The sequence below is a fragment of the Eremomyces bilateralis genome (genome assembly GCF_010015585.1).
Source record: "Eremomyces bilateralis CBS 781.70 unplaced genomic scaffold P152scaffold_11, whole genome shotgun sequence".
Classification (NCBI taxonomy): domain Eukaryota; kingdom Fungi; phylum Ascomycota; class Dothideomycetes; order Eremomycetales; family Eremomycetaceae; genus Eremomyces; species Eremomyces bilateralis.
The window spans coordinates 729,561-742,254 of NW_022985077.1; the positions used below are offsets into that span (position 1 = coordinate 729,561).

The following is a 12,694-nucleotide window of genomic DNA, read 5'->3' on the forward strand; positions in this document are numbered from 1 at the left end:
CTTCCTATGCTTAGAGAGGTGGAGGGTCATGTTCGACGTCGAGGTAGCTCTCGCGGAATCCGTTGTCTTCCACTCGCACCGAATACATCGAATCTCTCGATCTTGTACTGGCCCAGTCCCCCTCTTTGGCCACCATAGCTTGTCTCGAAGTACGGTAACCTTGAATTGCTCCCATAGAGATTGATTCTGTGCTCGTATTCGCCGATGTCCGGATTCATATGAGACGGTAGAGGACGGCGGCAATTCGTCTCCATTTAACTCCTGCTCTGGAGAGACGGTCGATAGAGAGCCTTGAGCTGGGGTTACTTGGCTTGCTGAATCGTCAGGAGAGATCAATTCGAGACTATTGCGGGCTCCACTTGAACAACGCCTTTTGCTGGTGCTATTCTCTAGGGAGGCTTCCTCGTCACTGCCATCATTAAGAAGATGATAATCAACTCTCTCGGAGCGAAGACGGCGCTTCCCAAGAGACATGGATAAGTCATCCATATTAAGAAAGAAGTTGCAACATATTGATATGCTTTGTATCTCTTAGAGCTCAAATCCTCTAGTTGGAGCATGTTGGGTAAACAAAAGTCGCGACTGCTGGGCATTCATTCATTGGCTCGGCTTTTGCCGAATAAGTCTTGGCATTATTTACGAATATTCGCGAATAATACGAATAAAACGTCTCGAAATTTAGTCGAATACGAATAATCGTTCCCAGGGAAAAGTCGAATACGAATAGCCAAAATCCTTATTCGTGTCCAGCCCTAAGAGGGATAAGGATGAAAGGAAGCAGAGAGGAGAGAGAGGCGGTGAAATAAAAACAGCAGGAGGAGGAATGGCGGAAGGGACTCGGATTTTATATGGCTCTTGGATGAAAAACCCTTGGAGAAGGAAATCTGGCCAATGGGGACGACGAGCGGTGGAGGCCTGGAGAGGAGCCCCGAAAGAAGGCGCCCCCAATTCTGGAGGCCAACTTGCCGTCGTCCCTTTTACCGTAGTTCCAGCATTAATACCGATTTCTATCGATGCCATAATATTGAATACTGGTGTAGAAGCCATGTTCTTGACGCTGTCCACCCCAGATTTCCTTTCTCCCAAGTGCATCCTCCTCCTCTCAACGGAAGCATCATTGTCTAGGACCAGGATTCCGTACGAAAGAAGCAGCGCAGTCATGAACCGAGCATCCAAGCATCCGAAACAAATGGAAATTGATGGCTTCGAAGCATTGATGTTCTCCTCCCTCATACGTACATAGAGTATTATCGTCTCGATCTGTGCAACCGAAAGATTACTGTAGATACCTACGGCGCCAGATCCCAACATCCACCGTGCTCACGGACTCAAAGTGCTCACGCAGGCGTAGCAGGATATCAGGCTTATCGGCGCTACGCAGGTCCCGCAGCAACCCCCCTGATGATATGATCTGTCTCCTAGAACTACATATCGTGTAGAAGTCTCCGTCTTCACCTGCTTGACTGTGGAAATGTTTCTTTCCAACATTTGATCGGCCCATCCATCTGGGACGTGCGCCCGCGACATGTTATTCATATTGACACTGCAATCGTATGGCTACAGTACCTTGGGCGACTACCTCAACTCCACTTACCCTGAAGTTCTGTCCGTCGTTTATTTCAAAATGAACGAGATACCTATTTTGCAAAAGTGAGGCTATCGGGCTCTCAGAAAACGGCTTCCCATCATCTTTCCAGCGGGTGACGGTGCTGTCCACGCTCTCACAGTCAATCCTCGTCCGCCTCGTATGTCGCATCTCTTCATAAATCTTAGGCCATTGGCGTCATTGTCCTTGGTGGATTTTGTACATTTCGGATCCTGAGAGGGGTTTTACCATCGTCATTCGCGCAATCCATTACATCTCTTTTTAAGTCCGTCTCATTGTTTGCTATCGACAATCTCGATGATCATCGTCGCAATTCCTAACACAGTAGTGATGCCAATCGCCGCTCCTTGCATTCCATTATTAATATTATATGTACAGTCCTGCGCCCTTCGCATTTCGAAGTGGGGTAACTACACTGAAGGTATTCTGTACACCGCTGGGCGCTGGGCGCCGTGTCCTTAGCAAATTATATTGATTGAGTTGCACTTGCACCGCCGCACCAAGAGCTCTGCTTCCCAACCGATCATGTAACCACGATTGCTCTAGGGAAACAATCAAATGCTTCGTTAAAGCACCCCTCTCATGGACTATGAACCTGAGAATGCTTCCGTTATCACTTCTTTCAATATCTAAATAATACAGATACATCCAATAATGGCCACCACTACGCCTGATGCGTCCTTGAAAACACGAGAGGAAGTCTTAGACAGCGTCGTCTCCCTTGCGAGGCTCTTCAGCACCACCGTCGAAGCGTTCGGCAAAATCCATCCTAGGGAATTGAATCACAACCAGCAAATCGCTCTCACATGCCTTGGGATCGAACAAGGCCGACTCTTGATCTGGGGCAATGCAGTGGGAATTTCATCCCCTCCCGCAACCATTGCGAAGCATATGATCCCGTCCCGCCCGGGAGACTTCAATCCTGATCCCACGGCCCCCGTCAATTTCATCCCTCGCGATCCACGGCTGGATGACCCCGACGTGCGAACCACGGTCGAAACATGTCTCCGCGATCTCGTCGACCGGCCCGCCCATCTTCCCCGGGTGGAAATGATGCGCGCCTTTGGCCTCAAGCAACCCCGACCCAACAGCCAAACCGCTGCCCCCAAAACCCTCGACCACAACCGGCTCGAAGGATTCCGCGAGCAGTTCTCCATCCTGTGCGACCTCGTGGATGAACCGGCCTCTGAACGCCGACGCATGTCCATAATCATGGACGATTGGATCATCCACAACGCGCAGCAGTTCAGCACATTCGTGCAGTTCGCCCGCGAGCACGTCGATACCCTGATCGCGTTAATGGACGTCCAGGCGCAAGTTGACAAGGGTATGGAGACCGATATCCGCACGCTGGGATGGCATCCAACACCCACTAGTACGATCATCGGACGCGACAAGGCGAAGCTCAACCTGATCCGCGAGGCGTGTGCGGACTCATATCCGGACTACACCCGCGCTGCAAAGGCCGCCCTGGCACACATCAGCAAGCCCCCCCCTTCCGCCAACAGCGAGGAACCCGCACCCCGCTCCCGGGAATCCTCAACGATCTCCAACCCAGTCCACGCCTTGGTCGACCGCGTCGATGCCATGGTCCATCGATCCAGCGACCAACGCCGGCCCACCGGCTTCCAAAAGTTCAAGAAGGTGTTCAGCCGCAGGAAAAAGACCCGCAGCGACGCGCCAATCGCCGACACCCAACCCACCGACCCCAACTCCTCCACAGCGACGGCCCAACCCGCCTTATCGTCTCAGCTCGCCGCCACGAGGTCGCTCTCCGTCGAAGACCCACGGGGCCCCAACCCCTCGCCGGAATCCGCCCCGCCGAAGCCGAGCACGATCCTCGCCCAGGCTTCCGCGTCACATTCGGACATGGCGCACCCGGGAAATCCGATCGGCGTGTCGAAGGGGAGTACCCCGAAACGAAGCGACAGCGATCTAGCGTTCTTGGGATGTCAGTCGACGTATGGTTTTGAGGAGGTGAATCGGCGGGGTGAACAGCGGCAAGCGGAGCGGGAGGAGAATTTGCAGGCGATGGGGGAGAGGTCGGAGATCCTGGGGGGGGTGGAGTCGGTGCCGGGAGGGGAGGCGATTGATGAAGCGCTGGGTGTCGCGAGAGACGGCGATGGTCCTGCCTCTGGGACGGGGGTAAACTAGAATCCACCGGGAGATAGCTCTAGAGAGGTGATATATGGAGGCTGGAAATGGATGGGATGGAGAGTTCATGCGGTGTGGATTCGGAGTTGTCTGAGTCCACACCCACTGGCGTCGGACATTAATTGTTAAGCATTGATATTGTTTGCACAGAATACCCCTACAGCTTAGCATTCACAAAATTGCTACTTAGTTAGCCATCACCATCGACATTACTCCATAATCTCACCAAATTCATTTCTCAAATGTCCGTCTATATAACCCCCAAGCTCCCAACTCTATCTACACCTAGTTTTCCTACTACAACTTCTCCTTCAAACTCGCCCTCAACCGCCTCTCCACCGCATCCAAATACTCTTTCGTCACAACCCAACTCGCCCGGTCCTTGCGCCCGCACGCCAACGCCAAATCCTTCGTCATCACCCCATCCACATCCACCGTATCGATGCACGCGCGCTCCAAGCTCTCCGCGAACGCCACCACCTCCGGCGTCCCGTCCAGCTCGCCGCGCTTCGCCAGCCCCCGTGTCCACGCGAAGATGCTCGCGATCGGGTTGGTCGAGGTCTCGTTGCCTTTCTGGTGCTCGCGGTAGTGGCGGGTGACGGTGCCGTGGGCGGCTTCCGCTTCGAAGGATTTGCCGTCGGGGGTGATGAGGACGGAGGTCATGAGGCCGAGGGAGCCGAAACCTTGGGCGACGATGTCGGATTGGACGTCGCCGTCGTAGTCTGGGATGGTTAGTTGGTTGGAATGATTTAAACCCCGAACGCTCCGGGGGTAATTTTGGGACGATGTTCACGGGGCTGCATGGATGGAAAAGGGAGGAACACGTACTCTTCATAGCAATGATGTAGCCACCCTCGCTCTTGATCATCTGCGCGACCATATCGTCGATCAAACGATGCTCATACCAGATCTTGTTCGCCTCGAACTCCTTTTCATACGTAGCCTCGTACACCTCCTGGAAGACATCCTTAAACCGGCCATCGTACGCCTTCAGGATCGTGTTCTTCGTGCTCATGTACAACGGCATCTTCTTCATCAACGCGAGCTTGAAGCTGGCGTGTGCGAATCCGCGGATCGACTCCGTCGTGTTGTACTGCGTCTGCGCCACGCCGCCCTCCGCCGGGAAGTCATACACTTGGATCACCTCCGGCTTGCCGCCTTTGGGGGTGTACACCATCTCGAGGGTGCCTTCTCCCGGGATCACGCGGTCTTTCGCGCGGTATTGGTCGCCGAAAGCGTGGCGGCCGATGATGATGGGGGCTTTCCAGCCGGGCACGAGGCGGGGGATGCGGGGGATGACGATGGGTTCGCGGAAGACGGTGCCGCCGCTGGGGGGACGAGTTAGTTGCGAGGGATATGGAAGGGGGGAGGGGAAAGCTCACAGGGCGTTACGGATGGTGCCGTTCGGAGAGAGCCACATCTTCTTGAGCTTGAACTCCTCGACGCGAGCCTCGTCGGGGGTGATGGTGGCGCATTTGATGCCGACAGCGTATTTCTTGATGGCTTCGGCGGCATCGTGGGTGACTTGGTCGTCGGTCTGGTCGCGGTATTCCAGGCCCAGGTCGTAGTATTTGATGTCGATGTCGAGATATCTGATAGAAAGTTAACCGAGGAGGCCTTAGGTGGCCGGCCGATATACGTACGGGAAGATGAACTGGATTTGTCAATAACTGCTCCTCAGGAGGTTTTGAGGATATCATACCTTGTCCTTGATATCTTGCCAGATGATCCTGGTCATCTCATCACCGTCCAGCTCCACCACTGGGTTCTTAACCTTGATCTTCTTGATTCCGGTCGCCATGGTTCTTCTTTGCGTGACGTTCGTCCGGGGAAATCTTCTCGATGCCGATCCGGATGTATGCGGGGTGACGAAAGCAACGCCGGTACCGGTTGCTAATCGCTGGAAGGCAGAAGGCGTGAAGGTACTTGAAGTGGTAGAGGCAAATCGAGTCGCAACAGCAGCACAACGAGCTCCCACTGTATGCATGTCTCGCGTGCGTAAGGCGAGGTGTTTGGAGAATATTAAGTCGGTTCGGGAAGAGGAGTGCGGCGTCGCAGCAGCAGAAGAACAGACGAGGTTAACGGCGCAGCGGCTCTGCGCCGTTTGCGTGCAAATGAGACGTGGTGCCGCCATTGACAACCGAGTTAGCGTGTGGACTGGATGTACGGAAGAATACTGCTGTTGACTGCGGTAGATCCGAAAGCCGCTGCGGCCTGCGGGCGAGGGGAAGGGAACGGTTGGTCTGGTTGGTCGAAGGCTTTGTGTGGACGATGAGCTAGTGAGTAGCGGGAAGGTTGGATTGGCCGATGGTCTATCGTGCGATTCTCCACGGGATGGGATTCGTCATTTGGGAGGGAAGGGTGGGAAATGGATGTACCGCCGTGAAGCCGTTTTAGCGAAAGTGGAGGTGGAAGTGGGGGGTTGCGTGGGTTTCGGATATTAATTTGATGTGACCGACTTATTACCACTTATTACCGAGAGAGCAGAGGGACAAAGGGACAACGGCCTCAACGAAGCCGAGCAGAGGAGCTGCTGAGTTTCCATGATCAGATTCTGTGAATAATAAGAATACGAATGCCAACAATGCCAATAAGACCACCTCGTAGACCATAGTGCATGCCGCCGTCAGCTTCCTATTTGGGCGTTGGAGGAGAATCCTGGATGGTCACACTGCAGTTCTGCACTCCATGCAACGGCCGATCTCATCACAACGGGGGATTGGTCAGGATAGATGATGGATCAGTAATGCTGTGGGGGGTTGACCGGGTAATAGGGTAATGAGATACATGAATGGAGGGAGGGGGTTCTGTGAGATCAGACAAGTATGAACTATGATTTATGAAGTATCGATTCATTTAAGTACGGCAGCTTGTATCGGACTTTCGATGATATCATTAATAGAAGACCATAATGAGAACCATGCCGCTATCCGCCTAGCGATGAAGCCGCCGGGAATAGCTCAGCCAAGTACCTATTAGTTATTCCCTATTACCGCAATAGGTATGTAGTTCAACTCAGGTTACAACCGGACCGAATGTTCGGGATCCCGAGAACAACCGCTCGGTATGACGTTCAACCGAAAACATCCTATTCCCGTCCAGGTACGGAGGGCAGAATGGAGTCTAGGGTTCAGGACAGACAGAGTCCAGAGCCCAGAGGTTTCTAAGGAAATGGAAGCCACGAGAATTAGGTGCGAAATGGTGCAAAATCGATGACCTGCATATATTCCAAGCAGAACGGCGTCCAAGCCACTGGGGTATCTTGTACCATGTCTACTTAGGTAGCTAGTACTTAAACTCGCTTATGGATGTACTATGTAAATACCTGTTAGGACATGGACAGTATGGACAACCGTTCCTATATCCAACACAGGATCCGACCTACCCAGCCCCCTTATTTCCTCACACCTTCGCCATCCGACCCGGATTCACCGTACACTCCGGCGGCCTTGTCGGCGCCTCCCCCCTCCCCCTCCTCTCTCCCCTCATGACCTCCGCCCTAACCAACACCGGAATCACCCCGCCGGTTGTCAACCCAAACCCCCGATGTCCCAGCGCCTCCAACGTCGCCCCAATCGCCCCCGAGTGGCTACTAAACGAGATCCACGTGTTCCCATCGCCCTCGAACACCTCATCTAGTAGCTCCGCCATCCGCACCACCCGCGCGCTGAACGTCTCCCGCTCGTCGGCCTTCCATAGCGGATCGAGATCCGGGAAGTCAGACTCGAAGGACACCGAGGGGTAGTTTGCGGAGATCCACGATTTCGGGTGGCGGCGGTCGCAGGTGTGCACGCCGATTGATTCACGGAGGAGCTGGGGTGGTCAGTGGGCTACTCCATTCGCGTGGAATGGACGGGAGCCGAGCACTCACCTCTTTGACCACGGGTTTGAACGGTCGGGTCGCCGGTAGGTCGAGCCCGTCGAAGGTGACGTTCGCTGTCTGGATGCATCGCTGCAAGGGGCTGGAATAATAGCTCTCCGGCGCCGGGATCTTCGCGACAGTCAGCGCGGTCGACCAGAAGTCGTGCGCGATCTGCGCTTGGTCGCGGCCGATGGGGGTGAGCTCCGCGTCATCCCAGACGAGCGTGCCGTCGCCGTCAAGGAGGGACCAGTAGCACTGCTCATGCCGTCAGCAATTCCGATGCCTCTTTGCTGGCGGGGTAAAGGGTCGTGGAGCGTACGTCCCAGGCTTCGGTACCGTAATGCGCCTCCGCAACGTTGTGATAGCCTTCCCCATGCCGTCCTATGATCAGCACTTTATATGCCACCCCACCTCCACACTCGCGATTGAGGCTGTCCACGTAGTATGCGAATCGCTCCCATTGCATCCTCCGACCGTGGGGATCAAATAGCTCGTCGGTAGGATAGGTGCGGTTGATCAACCCCAGGTTAACCTTCGTCTACGGATATGTTAGCCCAGGCCCATCGCAATGCCACTCCCGCTTCTGCCGTATCGCAAGGCAAGGTAGATATATGTTGCACGTACGTAGTCGAACGTGGACGGGTCCGTCGTCGGGTCATCCTGGAGGAAGAATCCCGTCACCGTCGTATACTTCAGATGCGTCGGTCGTCCACCATCGGCATCACCGTGTCGCCAACCGAGTTCCTCCCCCATTCCTACTTCCGCGAAGCAGAGGAAGTAGGTCGCGAGTGCGATGAAGATGAACAGTGAGGGTCTAGCCAGGACGAGGGTAAGCCACCGGTACGACACCACGAGCTGGACGAGCTATGATGAGACAAAAAAGGCAGGAAACTATACGGTGGAGGTGGCAGAGCAGCATTTTTGAAGGGCTCTAGCGCTACGAGAAGGAATCGTGCGCGGAACATGGGAAATTGGGCGGCTCGTACATGATGATGGAGATATGGTCAAGGTTCCTGTGTCCGAGCCATGGTCGCATCGCCGAGTGCTGGTAGTCGCGGTATGGCACTAGGTCTCCTCGACAAAGACAGAAATGAAGCTCATGGACTGCGACTGGAAATAATGCGCTAGCCAATGAAATATTACGAGAATGCTACCGAATTTGAAAGACTGACGTTTAACTTAGAATGGCAAGATGGAACTTAGCCTGGGGTCATCGATATTGACGTGGCTGAGGGCAAGAAACTGAGCCAAACTAGGAGTAAGAACAGATCTCGTGGGGAATATGGTATGGAATATGGGTTCAACAGCTCGCGATTGAGATTAACGTGGATACTGAATAAGGCTCTACAGAGAGTGGTCGACGACAATGGTGGAAATACTGGTTTTCTAAAACGTCAATAGTTAACTATGCTTCGATTATGCTAGTGCGTGAGGATCGCTATACAGCGCCACCAACGCAGGGGATATCAAGCATGTCCAAGCAGCATGGATCTATGCATCTAACCAACGATTCAGACCAAGTTCTACAAATTCCTCATCGTATTCCCACTCGCGCTTCGTCTCGCCGCCTTATCGAACCGGCTCCGCACCCGCCCTGTATCCCCCGTCGGCGCCGCCGCTCCCTTCTTCTTCCCCCTCGGCACGAACGAGACCTCCTTCTCCCCAACCACGGTCACATTCTGCGCCCCTTCATCTCTCGTCCGTTCCTTTAGCGACACCACCCGACTCCCGAACGACTTCTCCGTCCGGTGCACCGGTTTGCTGGCCGCCGTTGAGGACGACACGTGCATCGCCGGGGGAGCCTGCCTCGCTGGTTTGGGCTTCGATCGCTTCGTTATACTCGTCTTTTCTTCCTCCGATGACGATTCGTCGCTCTCGCTCGATCCACGTATATCCTGCATCTCCTCTTCCTCAACGGCAGTGAGGCCCCGCGGCAGCGGTGTCGGCGCCTCCACCTTGGTGCTGGCGTTGTGTAACAGAAACTCGCGCGACGTCTCGTCGATCTCGAAGTCCTCGTCCTGGAACAGCCCGGTGAATCGCGAGTCGCCAAGAATGTTGGTGGTCGCGGATTTGGTCTCTCCCCCTGCTTCCGCGACGCCGTCCACGGCATCTTCGCCGGGTTGCGCAGCGGCGGCTTGTTCTTCGAGGAGGTCCTCGTCGCCACCAAGTTCGAGAACTCGTTGGGCTCGCTTTCTTTCGTTCTTGGCTTCTTTCTCGAGCATGCGCTCTACGAGCTTGCGGTTGACCTTGACACTGACCTTCTTCTTGCCTCGGATGCGGCTCTCGCGCTCCTTGCTGATTTTCGCTTGGACGGTCTTCGCCCGCTGCTCCTGCCATAGATCGGGGTTCGATATCAACCGTGCCTCCTCGTACAGCCGCTGCGCGACGAAATAACCGTGCATATACGGCCGAAGCAGCCTCGTGGTCCCGATCAAGTGATCCAGATTCAGTTCGCGCAGCTGGGGGAGGGTAAGGAATTTGAAGTTGTCGTACACGGACCCTGCTTGCTGGCCCATGAAGGAGTTCGGATCGTCCGCATCCTCGGCCATCTCCTCCACGATGTTGTCGAGGAACGAGCACCATTTCGGCGCCGGGCCTAGCTGCGGGATGAAGAACGCATGTTGCTGTCGCCCTTCGTTTGCGGTGAGGAACATCCCGCTATCCGGACACCATGCGACGTGGTGAAGGTCAACGGCAGGCTCGACCGAAGTCCATGGCTTTCCGGTGTCTTGATCCCAAATTTTGATGATTCGTTTGTCGGAGGAGAGGACTTTGGGGGTGGTGATTTGTGAGCGGGAGGTCGCGGAGGAATTGAGGAATATGAGGTTTTGGATGGGGTAGCCGTAGCCTTGATCCTTCTTGAGTAGCGGAACAGGAGATCGTAGATCGTATAGATGGACCAAGCCGGACGATGATCCAGCTGCTAATGTCAGACCGGACTGGTGGAATTCGAGAGCGGTGATTTCTGCCTTCCCTGTCAAAGGCGCCGAATCGAAGGGTGGCGTCAGTATCCCAACTCTGCCTCTTGACCTCGGGTCCCAGAACTCCACCGTTCCTATCGATGTTCCGAAAGCGAGTAGATTGTGACTGTCCTCCGCCACTGCTGCAGTATTCACTGCTCCTACACCAGCGCTGCCCTGCAATGATCCGCCACCAAAAGCGGTGGTATCGTCTCCACCAACATCAACTTCATACCCTTTCATAAACCGCCCCACCTCGAGATTCAGTCGGAACACTTCGCCATTTCCATCCTCATTCACTCCAACTGACGGAATAAGCGCTTCACATGAGTTCTTGCAGTATTTGAGATCTCTCCCAAAGCGGGGTACTCTGGTTGAGTAGTGAAGTCCTTGTCGGGTCTGGAAGTCAATCCGACGGTCGGTTTGAAGATGTAATGATTTCGAATAGTCGGAGGAGAGGAGTATGAAAGTTTGATTGAGCGAGTCGGTATGTCTTGCATACGACAGTGACAGGTGAGGGAGATAATGTGTGTGTATCTGCGGCTTATATGTTCCTGTTCTCGAGTTAGCCTTCGCAGCGGAGAGGAATAAATGCAACCCAAATACCGGTACTCATGACCCATTCGCCATCTTCGCTTATCCGAACGCATTGACTCGCTTCCTCGAACTCGAAGTCTTGAAGCAATTCCACGCGGTTCGCATACTCGGGGTCCTTTTTGAGGCTTCGTTTCCGTTGGCGCGCAAGCCATTCTGGGAGAGGTCGGGCGGTCGAGGATCCCGAGATGGTATATACCGGGACAGCGGAGTGATTTGAGATCTTCATGATGCCCTCCGCATTCGAGACGTTTCGTCGCGGAAAGTTTATGGGGCGATCCTTGGATGCTTCAAGAGCAGAAAGTTGGACTCGGACTTAAAATTTCCGCCAAGCCGTAGGGCTGACAGGGATGTGTTTTTTTAGCGGGTAAGTTTAAGTCACGTGCGGTGAGCTCAACCTCCCCTAACCCCTTCGATCTCGTCTCTTTGTTGAAGAACTGGTGTCAACTCTAGGAGTCTAGGTGGCAACGGGTTTGTAAATGGCTGGTCCCATTTACAGGTATCCCGGTGGCTAAGATCCAACAGGTAAGTTAGACCAATGAATTATTCACGCATATGCTTTGTAAAATCTTGATCCAGAGCGGGTCACCGCCAGGCATTTCCAGCACATCCCAACTCTCATATTGTCGGCTGTTTTGTCTCCATCCATGTCCTATTTCGATGCTACCTTTCCTTGGTCTTAGATCTAGTATTCTATTGTTCCCTTATCCTTTGTGCTTCTAACCGTTGTCATTTGTGCTCGGCCGTGTCAAAACATGGCCATGAATACCAGTACACTATCATTGTATCTCAGACGATGAGAGATCATTATACTGCATTTCTAATATTTAAGCCATCTTTGGCCTGACGAAATATTTTACGAGTCAGAAACACCCTCAGAAATATCCATAAAGGTACACTCCTAAGGTGGTGTAATCACAAAGCGGTGTATATGTGACACCACCTGGCTAGTCAACAGGCACGAGGAATATGGTCAAGTCTGTCAAGTTCATTCTGGCCACTATGGGTTTCTACACGCCCCTACTCAAGGATCCTGAGTTTTGGCTTTTGCCAGTATATTCTAATCATAATGAGGATGGCCCCGAGGACTTCCATAACGATGATTCCGACATCGACAATTCCGACTTTGGCGGTTCTGACCTCGACGATTCACAATTCTAACAGCAATGCTTCCGATCCGACCCTTGTTAACATATACCTTACTGCGGTATATAGATATCTGTAATTGAAATGGTTTGGTTTGGCTGGGCCTAACCGCTCGCTTGTATTGACCACTCGCTTGTAGAGTACGCTAACTAAGTTAACACTTAACTAACTAACTAAGTTAACTTAAGTTAGTTAGTTAAGTTAATAATCCATTGTGTTGATGTTATCCTGACTGAAATTCCTCGATTTTTTTTAACACGGATCCCATTCTGAACACCGGTACCGACATAATATTAGAAAAATCAGGCAACTAATACTATTGTATCTTATATCATAGGTATTGGGTACATTGTATGATGACTACTTGAACCG

At 53.3% G+C, this 12,694-nt stretch overlaps 5 protein-coding genes across 5 annotated transcripts; 2 read left to right on the forward strand and 3 right to left on the reverse strand.

Annotated features, from left to right (window-relative positions):
• Window positions 1-2,101: 2,101 nt before the first annotated feature.
• On the forward strand, window positions 2,102-3,107 carry P152DRAFT_47272 (uncharacterized protein). The gene is made up of 2 exons (XM_033681176.1): window positions 2,102-2,933; window positions 2,983-3,107. The coding sequence occupies exons 1-2, from the start codon at window positions 2,261-2,263 to the stop codon at window positions 3,018-3,020; spliced, it is 711 nt and encodes a 236-aa protein (XP_033533762.1). The 5' UTR covers window positions 2,102-2,260; the 3' UTR covers window positions 3,021-3,107.
• Window positions 3,108-4,057: 950 nt separating this feature from the next.
• Window positions 4,058-5,561, reverse strand: P152DRAFT_397866 (isocitrate dehydrogenase mitochondrial precursor; the record flags this gene model as incomplete). Its single annotated transcript, XM_033676429.1, has 5 exons — window positions 4,058-4,482; window positions 4,589-5,088; window positions 5,143-5,352; window positions 5,404-5,414; window positions 5,463-5,561. 5 exons carry the CDS (start codon window positions 5,559-5,561, stop codon window positions 4,058-4,060), a joined length of 1,245 nt encoding a protein of 414 aa, XP_033533763.1.
• A 1,601-nt stretch (window positions 5,562-7,162) lies between these two features.
• P152DRAFT_397870 (phosphoglycerate mutase-like protein) lies at window positions 7,163-8,375 on the reverse strand (the record flags this gene model as incomplete). Its single annotated transcript, XM_033676430.1, has 4 exons — window positions 7,163-7,573; window positions 7,632-7,877; window positions 7,942-8,160; window positions 8,247-8,375. The coding sequence occupies 4 exons, from the start codon at window positions 8,373-8,375 to the stop codon at window positions 7,163-7,165; spliced, it is 1,005 nt and encodes a 334-aa protein (XP_033533764.1).
• Window positions 8,376-8,990: 615 nt separating this feature from the next.
• P152DRAFT_418188 (WD domain-containing protein) lies at window positions 8,991-11,427 on the reverse strand. The gene is made up of 2 exons (XM_033677102.1): window positions 11,189-11,427; window positions 8,991-11,136 (listed from the first exon to the last, which is right to left on the reverse strand). The coding sequence occupies exons 1-2, from the start codon at window positions 11,403-11,405 to the stop codon at window positions 9,146-9,148; spliced, it is 2,208 nt and encodes a 735-aa protein (XP_033533765.1). The 5' UTR covers window positions 11,406-11,427; the 3' UTR covers window positions 8,991-9,145.
• Window positions 11,428-12,022: 595 nt separating this feature from the next.
• Window positions 12,023-12,387, forward strand: P152DRAFT_47290 (uncharacterized protein). Its single transcript, XM_033681188.1, has one exon. The coding sequence runs from the start codon at window positions 12,146-12,148 to the stop codon at window positions 12,335-12,337; it is 192 nt and encodes a 63-aa protein (XP_033533766.1). The 5' UTR covers window positions 12,023-12,145; the 3' UTR covers window positions 12,338-12,387.
• The last annotated feature ends 307 nt before the right edge of the window (window positions 12,388-12,694 follow it).